Source organism: Tribolium castaneum, chromosome 7, assembly GCF_031307605.1.
Source record: "Tribolium castaneum strain GA2 chromosome 7, icTriCast1.1, whole genome shotgun sequence".
NCBI lineage: Eukaryota > Metazoa > Arthropoda > Insecta > Coleoptera > Tenebrionidae > Tribolium > Tribolium castaneum.
The window spans coordinates 7,558,125-7,575,027 of NC_087400.1; the positions used below are offsets into that span (position 1 = coordinate 7,558,125).

Below are 16,903 nucleotides of genomic sequence, written 5' to 3' on the forward strand. Positions count from 1 at the left end.
AGCGAAACTATTGGAGCTTGTCAAGAAATTACGTACTGTTTGAACTACAGTAAAAATTTTCACAAACAGCATAGATTTTCAGACACTTTCAGCCATATTAGTTATAAAGTTATCAAAAAATAAACATTTTACTCATTGTTGTTTTGTTGGCAATTTTTTCGAAAACTGTTAGTCCGAGAAAAATGATCTTTTTTGAAAAAGATAGACAAATAAAAGGGCTTTCCAAAGATAATAAACTTTATAGAGTTATAAAAACTCCAGAGTTATTGCCCGATAAATGCTCCGGGTACCAAAATTTTGCCAAAATCGAAACAAAGCAAACATTTTAAAATAGTACCAATGGACCTCTTCTTACACTTTTCAGATCCCTAAAAGATTATTTTCAAGACATAGCAAAAACCATAAAAATTTCCTACCAACTCAAAAAATTTTAGAGTATACATAATGATCTTGGTTAAAGTGTCCTGCCTTAATTAGTTTTCAAGAAAAAGTTGTTTAACATCGTTAAAAATCTAGGACCATTAACTCTACATCAATTCAAAAATTTGAAAAATTTAAAGGTCGTAAAAATCTAATTGGTGTAATACGTAAAATGTTCCTACTGTGAAATTCGTCTCAACTAACCGTTCTAACTTGGAACTTTTAGCATGCGAGTTATATATTTTTTAAAGAAAAACTAATGCTGATGTAGCCAGGAATATAACCCCCAAAGACTTTGGTTTTCAACCATTCAATAGTCAGTAATTAAAGCTGAAATCTGAGTTTTTATGCCTTGACCCATAAAAATTTTGAAAAAACAATTCTTTTAAGCTGTTAGAATTTCAACTTTCTCAAGCATTCGAACACCGATTTTGCCAAAATTTTTCAAAGTTTTTAAGTGACCAATCGAACAAATTTTCAAAAAATCGGAGACTTCTCCTGTTAAAAAACCAAAGTAGGCAATATGACCATAAATTTTTAAAAAACTTTATGAGGTTTTCCAAGCTCTGAAGTAGTGCAAGGGGAAAACGCTCCATTTCATCGGCAGTTCAGCTTTTTCCGTTTGGAAATCTCCTTAACCTTGGCAATAAATCACTGGCGTACAATATTGCTGCACCCATTGAAGAAAGCCTCCTTAAGCCTCTCCACCTGCTGTTAAACTCGAACTAACAGCACCGTCGTGCTCATTGAACTGAATAATCCCAAGTCGATTCCCGCACCAATTTGTACACCTCGACTCCGGCAATTATTTAATCAATTTGTTATTGTCCCGACCGCTCGCTGACTCACTCGTTCCTTAGGAATTTCTGACTTGCCCTAGTTGGAATAATTTGGCGGTTAAACGGCCACTTTGAGAAATATTTTTCCGGTCCATTTAACGCACTCACGTATCGAAAAATGATTAAGCTGCAATTCCATTAGGATTCTCCGACATGGCAAGGTGCATACATTTACATAATTATATGGATTATTGCCATATAAACGTGTATCTCTGAGGTATTTATAATATAGAGTCATTAATTTTTTCCGAATGCTTATCTCGGTTATAAATTCTAGACTCAGCTTGAAACCTAATGGAATTATCAGTTTCACAATGACTCGAAAAGGGTCAAACACTTCTATTACCCCAAACATCGACATACCGCAGCTAACAGTATTCGAACTAGTTGCAAATAATCTTAATAACGGCTTCATTATTGAAGACATGGAAGAATTGCTCCAACATTTCACTGAATCATGTGGGATCATATTTCAAGGAGGAGGTGGGAACTGGATTTATGGTCTACGATTTATCAGTTTTTTACCTTGGCCTCTCCGAGATGGAGCACCTGGAGCTGACCACACCAATATGGCGCCAAGAATGGCCATCCAGAGCATGCTTGATCCTGCAACAAAAATTGCTAACTGAAAAAGGACCAACATTTTTGAGCATTTTGTGCATAATCACAAATTGATTGACAGTAAGAAAGACAGTAATATAATATATCTTTATCTTCAACGGTTTATGTCCTGAAGACGCTCAAAAACGAACTTTTTTGTAGAAAATTTAATTCTCTACAACTTTGTTCCTTACATCTTTTTTGCATCTTCAACCGTATTCGCAGCGATTTGATAAATAGACCATAGTGCGCAAAAAATAATCGCCTATAATTATCATTTGTGTTCTACCTGATATTTTAGCAAGCGCAGCGAATACGGTTAAAGATACAAAAATGTGTAAAGAACGAGGTTATAGAAAATTAAATTTTCTACAAAAAAGTCCGCGACACCATATTTCTATCTTCAACGGTTTAGGTGTAAATTCACTTTTCGATACTTGACCACCGGCAAAAAGACGGAAATCCGTCGCTTGAACGTCTTTGAATAACTTTGGGGCCTAATTGGTTGAAGATAAAAATATGGTCTCGCGGACTTTTTTAAAGGAAATTTAATTCTCAACAACTTTCTTCCTGATATTTTTCTTGTATCTGTAACCATATTCGCAGCGTTTCGAAAAATAGGGGGCAGAGTGCAAATTGGTTAAACTTTGAAATTTTTTTAAATATAGTTTAAGATATAATTTTTGCGTTATTTTTATCTCCTACTATTGAGAATTTACTACTCCATCTGCCCGTATTTTTCATTCGCCTTGTGCTAACCGGTATTTGATTACAACTATTTTTATAAATTCATTACTCTGAAAACTTGAACGGTAATGGAACAATTGCGCCCCTAGTGACAATAACGGAACTATCAAGGACGGGGACGTTTTATTTATACGTCGTTTCATATCCTTAGTTTTAGATATCCGTATGACCATCTTATGATCACATAAAAACCAGTAGATTTTGATTTGAAATTAACAGAATAACTTCTTCTTGTCAGCTGGGACTAAACAGTTTTGGGACTTTCTACTAGGAAGAAAAAGAAAAAATCTTACAAGATTTGTAAAAATTTATTGATTCAGTAGACACTATTACTGGGGGATTGCGCCTTGGTCGGAATCTTCCTCCCCTCCACACAAACACACCCTGAGCTTATACAACGCCCAGTAGACACAATGTACAAACGCAGAAAACACCAGAACTCCAATTATGGTTAAAGCAGCCATCGCACTCTCATCCCACCCGAAAACCATCATATAAATGTTGTCTACCGTTTGTCGTTTAAAAGCAAAGTAATAAATAACACAAATGAGACAATTCGTTAAATTATGTAAAACTGTATACACGACATGGATTAACACAACTGGATGTGCCACTATAAACCAGTCAATTGTTATTACGAAAACACTGACAACGTGAATGAGAATACGCCAAATAGTAAGAGGGTAATTCTCTGAATTGTAAACAAAACACCAAAATGTTATAGTCGACACAAAGTAAAGACTTGCCGCTCCTTCGTGGGCGATCCAATAACTTCGATAAATGCCCATTTTTGATTCTTCCCTTTCGGGCGAGTTGAAAGCTGCAGTTATCGTCAAAGCACCACAGATAGCGTACAGAGAGCCACAAATTAAAATAAATGTTTCATTAGTAGTCGGTTCGATAAAGTTTGCTACAAACGTTGTCCCAAAAAATACGGCCACGATCCAGCGATACAGCAAAAAGGCGCAGCTTAGTCTTGGTTCTTTCATCTGGCACTGAGATATCAGAAATACCATTGGGTTTTCGTGCACAATTGATAACTGGCTGAGAGAGCATTCTTTCGTGCACATGATTTTGGCACTTTGAAGTATCAATAAGTTGACAGTTTCAGGCCAACTTTTTGCATTTTCACAATTCGGAAGTAAAATTACAGTTGGGAGCGTCACTGAGCTAGGTCGAAAACAGTAACCATAAATGGCGGGAAAATGTTGATTTGGATCATTTGCAACCATTCCTTCATTTTTTAGAAAAGTAAAAGTTTGAGTTACTAACTTGATCAAAAATCTAAAAGATAAAAATAAAGTAAAAAGTCTTGACAATAGTCTCACTCAAAGTTTCGCTTGAAACTTTGATTTTCTGATACAAAAAATATGATATGAAAGAGCAGATTGGAGAAGAAACATGACGAAGTTGTCGTTAAACCATTTAAGGTATATTATAAGATTGTCTATATCCAGAAAAGAGCTAGGTTTTGCTTGGTTTGACGATTTTTTCTTTAAAACTTAATTAGCAAAATTGAGGTAATGCAACTTAGTTGGTATTGGTACTTCTAATAATGATAGTCATCTCAAAGTTTTTATACAGCCATAATCTCTTAGGTCCTGCTCAATGAAAATATTTTCAAGAGGGTGATATTTTCGGTTATACCGGAAGTCGCTATCAACTTTTTTATTTTAAATAAAAAGCAACATTTTTTAATGCGTTTTTGGATTACTAGAATTATTCTAAAGTAGTTGTCATAAGATTTCCCTATACCTAAATTTAGCCGTTTACGAAATATTTAGGCTTTTTAATTTTTTTTTTGATTAGTTCCTCCCAGTTCAAAAATCGATAACTCTGCCACTCTTAAAAAATTAGAAATATTTTTTATATCTTTTCTTGGTGCTTTCAGACTTCTAAAAAAGAATAACTCAATTTTTTCAAACGAAATGTCACAAGTTTTATTTCATTAAATCGTAGAGAATTTAATTCTGCATCGATCTGTATTAGTATTTCCTATACTTATGTTTAATATTTTTTAAGTTACTATAACATTTTGTTGGGACTGAAAAATTCATTAGCCAAAGGATGTTCCATGGAAACGAGAGAAAAAATGTGAGAAATAAAAATTTTTTAAACCAACATTCAATGAATTTATTTCACAAATTTGAACAGAGTATGTCGTTTGTTTAATCAGAAAAACTTGAAGTCCAAACTTAACCTTAAAATCTTTGGGTTTATTAACTTCATTTTCAATTCTGTACAGTGAAGAACAGATATAAGCCTTCTTTTTAATTCTCCAAATATAATTTCAAAATCTCTGAGTATGTTGTTGGTTTAATCAGAAAAGTTTTTATGGTAAAATGTGCAAAAATAGCTGTAGTGAAAAAAAAATCTACAATTAAAAAAATCAACATAACTTAAAAATTATCACAGGCTAATACAAATCCATGCAAAAAAAATTTTTTCTCCATCTAGTACAATAAAAATTGGGACATCCTATTTGAAAAAATTAAGTTATGGGTACTTGAAGTCCAAACTTAACCTTAAAATTTTTTGGTTTATTAACTTCATTTTCAATTCTCAACAGTGAAGAACATATATAAGCCTTCTTTTTTAATTCTACAAATATAATTTCAAATTCTCTGAGTATGTCATTTGTTTAATCAAAAAAGTTTTTATGGCAACCTCTGTAAAAATAGCTGTAGTGAAAAAAAAATCGACATAACTTGAATATTATCACAGACAGGTATAGGGAAGGCTAATACAAATCCATGCAAAAAAAAATTTTTCCCCATCTAGTAAAATAAAAATTGGGACATCCTATTTGAAAGAATTAAGTTATGGGTACTTGAAGTCCAAACTTAACCTTAAAATTTTTGGGTTTATTAACTTCATTTTCAATTCTCAACAGTGAAGAACAGATATAAGCCTTCTTTTTTAATTCTCCAAATATAATTTCAAAATCTCTAAGTATGTCGTTTGTTTAATCAGAAAAGTTTTTACGGCAAACTGTGCAAAATAGCTGTAGTGAGAAAAAAATTTTCTACTACTAAAAAAACCAACATAACTTGAAAATTATCACAGACAGGTGTAGGTAATGCTAATACAAATCCATGCACAAATAAATTTTCCTCCATTTAGTAAAATAAAAATTGGAACATCCTATTTGAAAAAATTAAGTTATGGGTACTTGAAGTCCAAACTTAACCTTAAAATTTTTCGGTTTATTAACTTCATTTTCAATTCTCAACAGTGAAGAACAGATATAAGCCTTCCTTTTCAATTCTCCAAATATAATTTCAGAATCTCTAAAACTAAGCTAATCCAAAAAATTTCAAAAAATCTTAAATATCTCAAAAACGGTTAAACTTAGATATAGAAAAAGCAGATAAAAACGACCTTAAAATAACTCAACCAATCTAAAAACGTAGTAAAAAACATAGCTTTTCATTTAAAATAATAAAGTTGATAGCGATTTCCGGTATAACCGGAAGTACCACCATGTTAAAAATATTTTCATTGAACGGAACTTGACGGATTATGGTTTAGTACCAACTTTGAGATAAATATCTTTATTAGAACTTTCAATACTTCTAATATGGAGTTTAGACGGAACAGCCTGTATAGTAGTACTTTTTTACATAGCGTTAGACTTTAACCCGTTTCATAACTACATAAATATTATGCTGTAGACTCTTCTAGTCATCGAGTTACGAGAGTTGATCAATATAAAGTTAATAAATCAAATTAGTAGTAAAATCGCAACAATTCGTAAAATTTCAAAAATGCCTTCCGAAACAATGGTGTCTAAATGAGCCAATTAATCGCTGAATAGACTAACAGCACTCAGGTCTGGTCAAAAATGCCTTTAATTAAGATCCCGTTCGCCTGGTGTGAAAAAGAGGTATGTGACCGCGCGTTCGCAAAAATCGTCCTTTTGGCCTTTGAGAAGTGCCACAAAAGTGTGAGTTGGCACGTAGTTATCGCGGTTTGGCGATCAGCGAGTTGTTGCATGTGTTTTATGACGCGGTCATAAGCTCGTTATTATGATCTCAGTCATGGTCCATAAAATCGCTTTTGTTGCTTTCGTTTCCTATCAGAAAATTTGTCGGAAACTGAATTGCGAAATCGCTGTTCGTGCCCAATTTGCACCACAAGAAGCTCATTTCGAATGCAAAATATCTTTGTTTACACGACCCAGATAACATGGACTAACACAAGTAGTCGTAAAACCTTTTAACTACAAGCCGATGTTTACGACCTTCCATTGTGAATAGCTAGAGGATTTTTTAGCTCGCTGTGGCTATTTGAAAATCTATGTTTGAGTATTGTTGCACGGGAAGAAAATTCCCCGACGAGTCCGTTGACAATTTTTTCGGATTTCTTTTGGAGGAAAATTAAATACGGATTGTTTCTCTTTTAATTATTGCTATTGTAGGAAAATAACAATTACCTATCAACCATTCGCGATCTTTATGGTTATTGCAACAGAAAAGAGAAACCTCTAATTATGATGTCTTACTTTAAAAAGATGGTTTTCTACCGACTTATTTGCAGTAAAATTATTGAAAAAAAAAACATTTATTTTTATACCAAATCTAGTGTTTTCTAAAAATTTTATCCATGTTTTTTATTTGTATCCTGTTTTCAAAATCATTTGATGTAATTGGTATTTGTGACTTCTTTTTGAAAATTTTCTCAAGACATTAGACCTCCTTTGCATTTTTTATCTAAAAGTTTATTTTTTAAATTGTCTCTTGACTTTGTTTTTATTATAATCAACTATCTCTGAAACTCTGAAATTTATTTTTTAAAGATGTATGTAAAAATATTGACTCTTAATTTGAAGTATCTTCTACTTAATCTCAATTATCTAAGAACTATCAGAAATTGATAGTTGATATTTCATCTTAAGTTATCATCATTTTTCCAAAAAATTACTATTTTTCACCCAAAATCACAAGACTTATGCTCTCCTGTTATGTAAAATATCCTTCTCTTTAAGGTACTTTCCACATATTGACCTCAAATAAAATTATTTTTTTAAATTTTCCAAAATATACCTGCTTAAAAGCTTTTATTTAACTTGCTTTGTTGTCTGTCTGTCTGTTTCATATTTTTGAAACCAAATTTGAAAGAGTTCCCGTTGTCCCAATGAATTGAAATTTTGCATACTTACGTAATCTGCGTGACAATGCAATCCTATGTGGTTAAAAAACTCCTAAAAGAGTTAAATAGGGTTTTGAAGTTTTAGGATGTTTATATAAATAAGTTTTCGATGTGTACATACCGTAACTTATACCAACATTAACGGTATGTTGGTCATTGGGAAATATATGTATTCCTAATCATTGTCATTACGTTTCGTTGCAAACAAATGGCGCTATTTTTTTAACGAATAAAATGAATAAAAAAAATAAATAAAAAAAAGTTTTTTTTAGAAAAAAGCTTTTTTTAGAAGATGCATTAAAAAAAAAATAGTGTTTTTTTATCAGAAGAGAATATTTTTGTTTACAAATTTTCATATACAGGGTCGCTAAAAAGTATAGACACAGTTAAATATTATAAAAACTAATCATCAAAACTTTTTGAAATTTGGTGTTTGCTTAAGAGTATATAAATTCTATCGTTTTAGATGTTTATTAAATTTCTATCTTTATTTGTTCTTCGGATACAAGGCTAACTTGATTTTTTATAAATTGCAACAAGGGTCAAATTTAGAACATTTTTTGAGTTCTGTGGTATAAGACATGCATTCCTTAATTTAATCGAAACTTAAAAAAATCGAAAATTTTGAAAAATGTAAAATTTTGTTAGTCTTTGAATGTTGTCTTTATTCATCGTTAGCTTTTTGCTGTTTAAATATTGACCAATAAATAAACAAAAATTACAAATTATTCTTAAAATAACACTTTTAATTGAAAAAACACGTTTTAATTAAGAAAATGTAAACACGAAATACTTGATTTTAATGCTACAAATGATTTTCAAATTGATTTCCACTAACTTCTTGGCTTTCTGTCTCCATGATAAACTAACATGAAATTTTTTTTCGCTCAGTTTTACTCAAATGTACTATTATTAAACTAATATTGCACCCAGGCTTAATTTTTGGCAAATATACAAGTAAAAGATATCGCTAATAACTTAGTTCTACTATTCTAGAAAATTTTAAAATTTTTATTTTTTTACCTTTTGATAAAAGTAAAGGTGGGTATTATGCTACATCACTGAAAAAATGCTTTCTTAAAAATAATTAAATTTGACCTTTCATCCCATTTAAAACAAATCAACTTAGTCTTGTATTTTCAAAATAAATGACGATAAAAATCTGAAAAGGCTCTCACATGATAGAATTTAAAAACATTTAACTGTCTCCCAAATTTCAAGGTTCTATGTTAAACCGTTCTGAAAATATTTAACTGTATTCATACTTTTTGGCGACTCTTTTTTTTAATATTGTATTTTTAAAATGATTTTAGTAATTAGAAAAATACAACTTTGTCATCTGAAGATGTTGACTCTTCACTGAATAGCTCTTAGTACAATTCGAAGAAATTCTTAAATTCTTAAGATGTGAAGAGATTTTGAAGCCTTAGAATACATTAAGCAAACCAAAGAATACAGTTGTTAATCCAGCTGAGCTGAGCTCAGTTATTTAACAAAACTAAGACCTTAATGAGGCAGTCGAATGCAATAAGAATCTGACCCCTGAATTGGAGCGATCTGCTCGTCCTAATTAAGTTACAGTTTGAGAAACAATGTTTTTAATGTTTTCATTTATTAGTTGAAAAGTAGTGCGTGAAATCGTGCACCGTTTAGTACAATTACCGTCCAGCGAGGAACGAGAGGAAAAGTCCGCCTGAACTACACTTGCAATTTTCTTGGCCATTAGCCTACATTTCGGAAAAAATCCACCAAAAACTAATTACATTAGCACCACAACACGTGTAATCATTACGAGGAGTTATGGCAACAAAAAGTAAAGGATCCGCGAGGAATGAGATCAATAACAACAAGCGGTGAAATGGTGGATTTATTAGTTACATTTTGTACATTAATGGACAGGAAGTTCTACATGTTAGCACACAGAAGAGGGTCATATCTTATATTGCTGAAGGAATTTATTAGTTCAGAGGAGTTCAAAGAGACGTTTACATTTGTTACTCCATTGAGTGCTCTAATCGACTAGGGCTATTTGCGTTTTTACGTTGGTAGCGCGCTATTAAAATTCCCAAAACCTCGGCCTCCACATACCAACGACAAGAAAAATCCCCTTGTGTAATAAGCTAGTAATAAACCGGAACGATCACTTGCTCCTCTATTTTCCTTAATAATAATAGGGTTCTACGAGGACCTAAACTAAAAATCTGGTGACCTACTCATCATTTTTGCACTATCATCTCCACCTAACTACGTTTTAATTGCTTTACTTTCAAATTTTTTTAACTCGATTAAAAGCTTTAGAAAACGTCCTTAATTAAGTTATGGATTTTGACAGTGGTGAGACGAAAATTGGTCCGTAATAGCATCGTTCCCAGACCTCCGAGAAACTGTCACAGCAACCGTCTAATAGCTGTTATTATCCATTTATGAGAGATGATACAGAAATTGATACTAATCCCTCCGTAGAATTTCGCTTCGGAAGGTGCACACAATAAAATCGAAATCAAATAACTGGTTTACTGTACAACTCATTAAGGATAATTTATCGATCTAGAAACAAGACGGTGCGGATTTCTTCTTGTATCGTCTTTATCTAATTTTAACAGTGGCAATAAGGAAATGATAGTTGTGGTTAGGAACTAGTTTTTATTACGTTTATAACCTTTCCCGTAAGTTTACAATAGTTTGACCAGGAAAAAAACCAGTAATCAACAATAACTGGAAATCTATCTCCGAGGTTTTTTCCCGGTTGACATCGGCGGTCATTATTTGGAGCATCGTTCCGAATATTTAATGATAGTGTGTGAAGTCACAATGGCAATTAAACTACAGTTAAGCGATAAATTCAGGCGACACTTGTCGAAAAAGAATTACAGAGAAAGCGAGGAAGGCGGTTTTGGAAAAGTTTCAAGGATTTTCATTAAGTTAAAATATCTAGAAAAATAAAAAGCACAGCTTAGCTGCTTAAAATTTTATCTTTTTTATGCAAATCAGTCCGATAAGTGTATATATACAGGATGTCCCAACGAAAAAGCTCCATAACGTGCTCATTATTAAAGATATTGATTTTTCTTTTTTTGATTATAGTTGCGATCCTGCTGTATACATACAGGATGTTCCAATATTAAAACAATTACTAAAGTTATGTTTTTGTCAAATGGAACACCCTAAATTTTATTGCATTTTTGGACGTAACTTTTAATACTGATGATTTTGATTTAAACTTGTGTTGGTCAATTCTGCCTAGTTTTTGAAATAATTTGATTTTTTTGAGACGTTTTATTTAAAAATGTATTACACAAAAACGGAGAATCGTAAAAAGTAGAGCTTTCACCACTTTAAAGGAAAAAGTTCAAACTTAAATCTGTTCCATTTGTTTAGCGTATTACAATTAGAATCATAAAAAATTAAGAAGTTTGTTAAAAGTTGAATAACTTGGAAAAGTTAAATGGAACACCCTATTTTTTGTTCTTGCTTCTCAAAGATTATTAAATTGTCTATCTAAAAACATAAAGTTTCAAAAGCGTAAAGTTAATAACTAAAAAGATATTTCACTTTAAAAGTAATTTTCAGCAACATTGCACACTATTCATGAAAATTCTTGTTACCATAGCAAACCATATCATAACCATAGCAACTCCACCACAGATCATTTGTTGAAGATTATAAGGAACTTAAAAAATTCGCCATAAATATTAACATTTTTGTAATGTAACTGTAATAAATGACACATAATAGCCTAAAAGTAACAAGTAACAAACAAGTAACAAAAGTTATTATTAGCAGAAAAATTCACTTTTTGACCACTGAAATAATGGTTAATAATTTTTTTTAATGTTTAATGTTAAATAATTTTTGAGTAATCAGGAAAGATCTACACTGTTATTGTGTTTAGAGAGACAATTTAAAGTCTTTTAGATGCAAAAACAAAAAATTGGGTGTTCTATTTAAAATTTTTATCTTTTTTTTTCATTTTTTATCTTCTTAACTGAAGTAAGCTAATAAAAATAATACATCTTTGAAGTTTGAACATTTTTCCTTAAAGTGGTCAAAGATCTACTTCTGAGATTCTCAGTTTTTATGCAATGATTTAAAAAAAAACGTATTTTTGTCAAAAAAATCAAGTAATTTTAAAAACAAAGCAAAAGCTACACCAAAAAATGCAAAGAATATAGGTTGTTCAATTAAAATAAACATAAGTTTATGTTGTAGCTAATTTTAGAAACACTCTGTATACTTGAAAATAATTTTGGGTGAATCTGGAAATTAGAATGTACGACTTTCGTAAACAAGATTAATTTTCCAACATTTAAAAATCAATAATGGTCTTTTTCACATTGCTGGGACACCTGTATATTAATTTTTAACACACAAGCAATAAGTAGTTAAAGTTTTTTTATATCACCTTTTTGTATTTTATATATTATCTATGTTTTCTTTACAAACTTTGTTTATACCTACTTATTTATTTTTTCCTTTACTTTATTCAGTCTGGAAAATCATTTTTTACAAATACCTCTTTTGTTTAAGATTTTAATGCAAGAACAATTCTCATATTTGTTGTAACCTTAATTTTTTCTCAATTATGTCAATACTGAATATTAGCTATCAATATTTTAGGTTTTTCCACACCTTAAGATTTGAAAATTCAATAACTTCTGTGTGAAAGTGATAATTTATTTATTTGACCATTTATATTGTTTGCAAATTTTGGGTTCGTTTTTAAAGATGTAAGCTATTTATAATCTCACATATTTTCTTTTCTCTGAGAAGCTAAAAAAGTTGTTTACGTTAACCCAAAAAATAGTTTTTATACCGCGATTTTAAAATTTTCTGTTCCAGTTACAAAAAAATTAATTTTTTGCGTTGTTGCACTGTTTGATGACTGTTAGTAGTAAAAATATTTTATTTTATTTCTGGTAAATTCCAGTAAAGTTTGATGATTTTGACAGTTTATTAGGTCAGAGATTCAAAATTTTTATTTAGTACATTTTTATATTTTTTTTAAATTTGTTACATGTTTATGATAAATAAAAATGGTGTTGTAAATCGCCTCGATCTGGGCTTCGCTCCCAGTCACATTTTTCAAAATAACAATGCACCATAGCCATAAAAGCTAACGTTGTGGTGTCCTGCAGGGATAGTTACTGCAACCGTTGTTCAGTATGATTTATTTAATATTTTATTAAATGTACTGTCACCAAACAACTTCCGTCTTGCATCAGAAGCGGTCATAAATTGCCTTTGAAATTGTTCACAGTTTCGAGTTTCGTCCGATTTTCGAGTGAAAAATTTCTCGCATCAGAACAAAATATCCGCATAACAGTGCTTGAATTGATTGTGAGTTTTTTCCGTGTATGAGTAAGGAATGCTGTAACTAATGTCTTTAGTGCTATTAATTTATTATTACAAGTGTTTACATATGTTAAAGATCGTTTATTTATGCATATTAGGTAATTTATCGATTAACGACTACTATTTCGTACAAACGGACTGAATTATCGATCATAATTTATGGTTGAGTGTACGCAGAAAAATGGACGGGTTTTTCAAACTTGATTAGATGATTTATTGTAAGATAATGAGAATTGAAACGGTTCATGGCGCATTTTTCTTCTAGTCTACTTAAGGAATATTTATGTTCAATTTTCTTTAATTATGATAATAAAAGTGCTCGAATTACCATAGGAAATATAACTTTATTATAATTGCCCTCATGCATAAATACAATTTCCTATAAAATTATTGATTTATTCGAAAGAATCGCATTTTGATCAGTTCACACACTACTGACACCTTTCTTTTCGCCAACAATAGCTAATAAAAAAAGTGAAAAACAATGTTTTTCTACAAATTAAGATTTTAATATTTATAAAAGCTTTGGGAAATCCTAAATTGACCAAAACATTGTTTTTCACTTTTTAGTGCATCTTTAAAAAAAAGCTTTTTTCTGAAAAATATTTTTTTATTTTTTTTTAATTGCTTTTTAGTCTTTACTTATTCTAAACGTCTTTTTCTTTGAAATTTAGTTTCGCCGTATTATTGTAACACCATTATTTTGCTGATTTGTGCAAACTTGTTTAGTGGTATGTGACAGAAAACAGCTGAATATGTGACGGTATGTACACCCATTGTAAACATAACCTAACACTTTAAAACACCATTTTACTCCATTAGGGGGTATTTAACCACATAGGATTGCATTGTCTCACAGATTACGTAAGTATGCAAAATTTCACTTCATTAAAACAACGGGAACCCTTCCAAATTTGGCTCCAAAAATATGAAACAGACAGACAGACAACAAAGCAAGTTAAATAAAAGCTTTTAAAAATCTACCAAATACAGTGAAACTGAAACTCGTTGGGATCCCTGATCTTTCGCTAGGCATAAATTATGGCAAAAGCATAGCTATGTAATTATCAAATCACTTCCTACTGTTGGTGAGATTACTAGGGAAAGGAGAATGCGAGCTTCATAAGCAATTAATACTAGCGGACTTTCCCACCAGTTTTCAGTTTTCAGTTAAGATAGAAAAACTGTTATGCTCACGCATCCGAGATAACGCGATATAATAAAACTCTTCGTAAGCATTGAAAGTGATAGCTGTGTAATAAATCGTTGAGAGTTTTTGTCGGGCTTCAACACGTTATTTACAGGTCATCAACGTTCGCAACTTCATTCATTTGCTCGGGAGGGAGTAGCCGAAGGGAGTTGGAACGACGGGTTAATGACGAGGTGTTAAACGCATTTTTCGAACAAGATCTGATGGGTTTATCGAGCCTCCTATAAAACCAATCAAGGAACTTTGCCCGAGAAACCAAACAGAATCTTGCAAATTTTAAAATAAATCTGTGAAGAAACATTAAAAGCTATAAGATTACGTAAATACATTTCAGCAAGACATCCAGAAATATAAAAAAACATAACAAAATAGAAGTTTCGGTTTTATTGTATTTGACGTTAAATGCTAATTAGTTCTTGCAAAGACAAAAAAAATAATACATTGGTCTTTTAAATATCTATTGTAAATATTTTCTTTACGTTACACCCTGTACATATTGTTTTATACTTCTTAGGATATAAAATACATAAACATATACAATAAAAAAAATATTTACATGTACAGTCACGATAAAAAAATGACATCCCTACCAATCGACCCGGATAGCAAATGCCCGTTTTTTTTTTATTTAACCCTCCAGTTTACAAACTGTTCAGCTAGTTTACACAATATTCAGATAATTTATAAACTAGCCGTATCATATCGAAAAGGTTTGTGGCTGCGGTTTTAAGGGTGTCATTCTTTTTGATCGTGACTGTACATGTACAGCGAAAATTTAAAATTGTAGTTTTGGTGGATAGTTTTTGCTCAGTTCTCTTCAGAATGATAAAAAAAACATTTATTGAAAAGCAGTTTTCAGACAGAACCTCGAACATACTGCAAAAATTAATAAAATAATTCCGTAAAATTGCGGGAACTTAAAAAAATAAGAGATTTACAGTTGAGAAAAACCCGAATCTGTTAGTTTAAAAGAAATTCGACTTATTAAAGGGAGAGGTTCGAGATAACTACGAAAAATTTCAAAGGTTTCTATTAGTAAATGTTCGAGACGCCTCTATATTCGAAATTTCGAAATGTATAGATTCCACTGTACATTATTAATTAATCTAAATGAATAATAAAATATCAAATAAAATTTAAGCATGGTTTGCTTTAAAATGATATAAGAGAAAATATTTTTTGTATAATGACTTCATATTAATTAATTAATTAATTTAATTTGAAGAAAAATTCTGACAAAATTTACATGCATAGAGGAAAGTATAAAGTATGTAACTATCTAAATGTAGATTGTGTATGTTTCTTAGTTTTTATAAAATAGGGAAAAATATACTTTTAGCAGACTTATCCTGTACACATGGTGATTTATTGTAGAGTTAATTATGTTTATTTTCCAAAAAATCCTCGAACACGTCGACTTTATGTTTTTGTATGTGCCACATTTTTTGAGTAATGATATGATAATTTTTTTAATAATTGATAACAAACTTTTCTTTTCTATACCTAAATTTTTTATCTTTTTGGTAAATGTAAAATATTAAAAAAGCTTGCGATAATTACACATTAAAAGTTTTAACTTCCTATTCTTCTTATATTTTGTAGGCAGCGATGTTTTTCATAATTTTTTTGTGTTTTATTTATTTATTTATTTTAGAATTTTCTATTCTCTTTTCTTGTTTTTTTGTTTTTTTTTTATATTTTTTAGAGATACAAAAAACTTTCAAAAACAAAAAATGTGTAGGCTGGCATTTCGAAATATTTAAAATGAACGTCACTACTCAAAAGTCAATGACTTCATAATTTTTTAAATTATGCCAAAATGCAGTGTTTATTAAAATCGATAAAAATAAAACTATGATTCTGTAGAAAAGCTGTTAAAGTTTAAGGGTTTTTTAAATGTTGTTTAATGTATCAATAACCAATAAAACTTCTAGATTTAAAATCTGAACTTTAACAGAGTCCTAAAAAAATTAGAAAACAAAAACTTGGAACAGATAAGCAAAAAATTTTTGGATTATATAATTTCAGCCTTTTCTTATATTAAACTTTGTTTACTTTGTTGATGATATTTAAACGATTATAAACATTGTCAGAGAAACAATTAAAAACATTACTAGAAAAAATATTCCAAAAATTTTTACATTCTATAGGTGACGCATTTTTAGTAACAGCATCAAATCTTCCATCTTCTCTTTTTAAAATTTTTTTTTAACCATTTAAAAGAATTCACAGAAAAACGCAACCAAGAGCCAGAACAAAACTCAGGTTATTCATAATAATAAATATCTATCTAAAAACATTACTCAATAGAGACCTATTTAATTATAAAGCATATTTGTTTCTTCACCTGGATGGTGTTTTTTACTAAAATAAATATTATTTAACTAGTATTCACAACAGTTTAATTTGTTTAAACAAAAGTACTCAAACAGTATACTTACTGTATACAAATCCTCTCAATTATTTAATAAATGTATAATTTAAATATGCAAACATATTCAAGTATCCCAAATTAAAAAAATATTTATACAAGTCCACTAAAAGTAATAAACCAATATTTGCACACAGTCCAGCGCAAATAAAC

General features: G+C 30.4%; 1 protein-coding gene across 2 annotated transcripts in view; it reads right to left on the bottom strand.

Moving 5' to 3' along the window:
- Positions 1-16,903, bottom strand: part of Sb (Stubble) — a 66,140-nt gene that overhangs the window by 20,625 nt on the left and 28,612 nt on the right. For both annotated transcript variants that reach the window (XM_064357945.1, XM_064357946.1), the window contains one exon: positions 1,785-1,865. In XM_064357945.1, the coding sequence (XP_064214015.1) occupies positions 1,785-1,865 (81 nt within the window). The remainder of the gene's footprint in view (positions 1-1,784; positions 1,866-16,903) is intronic.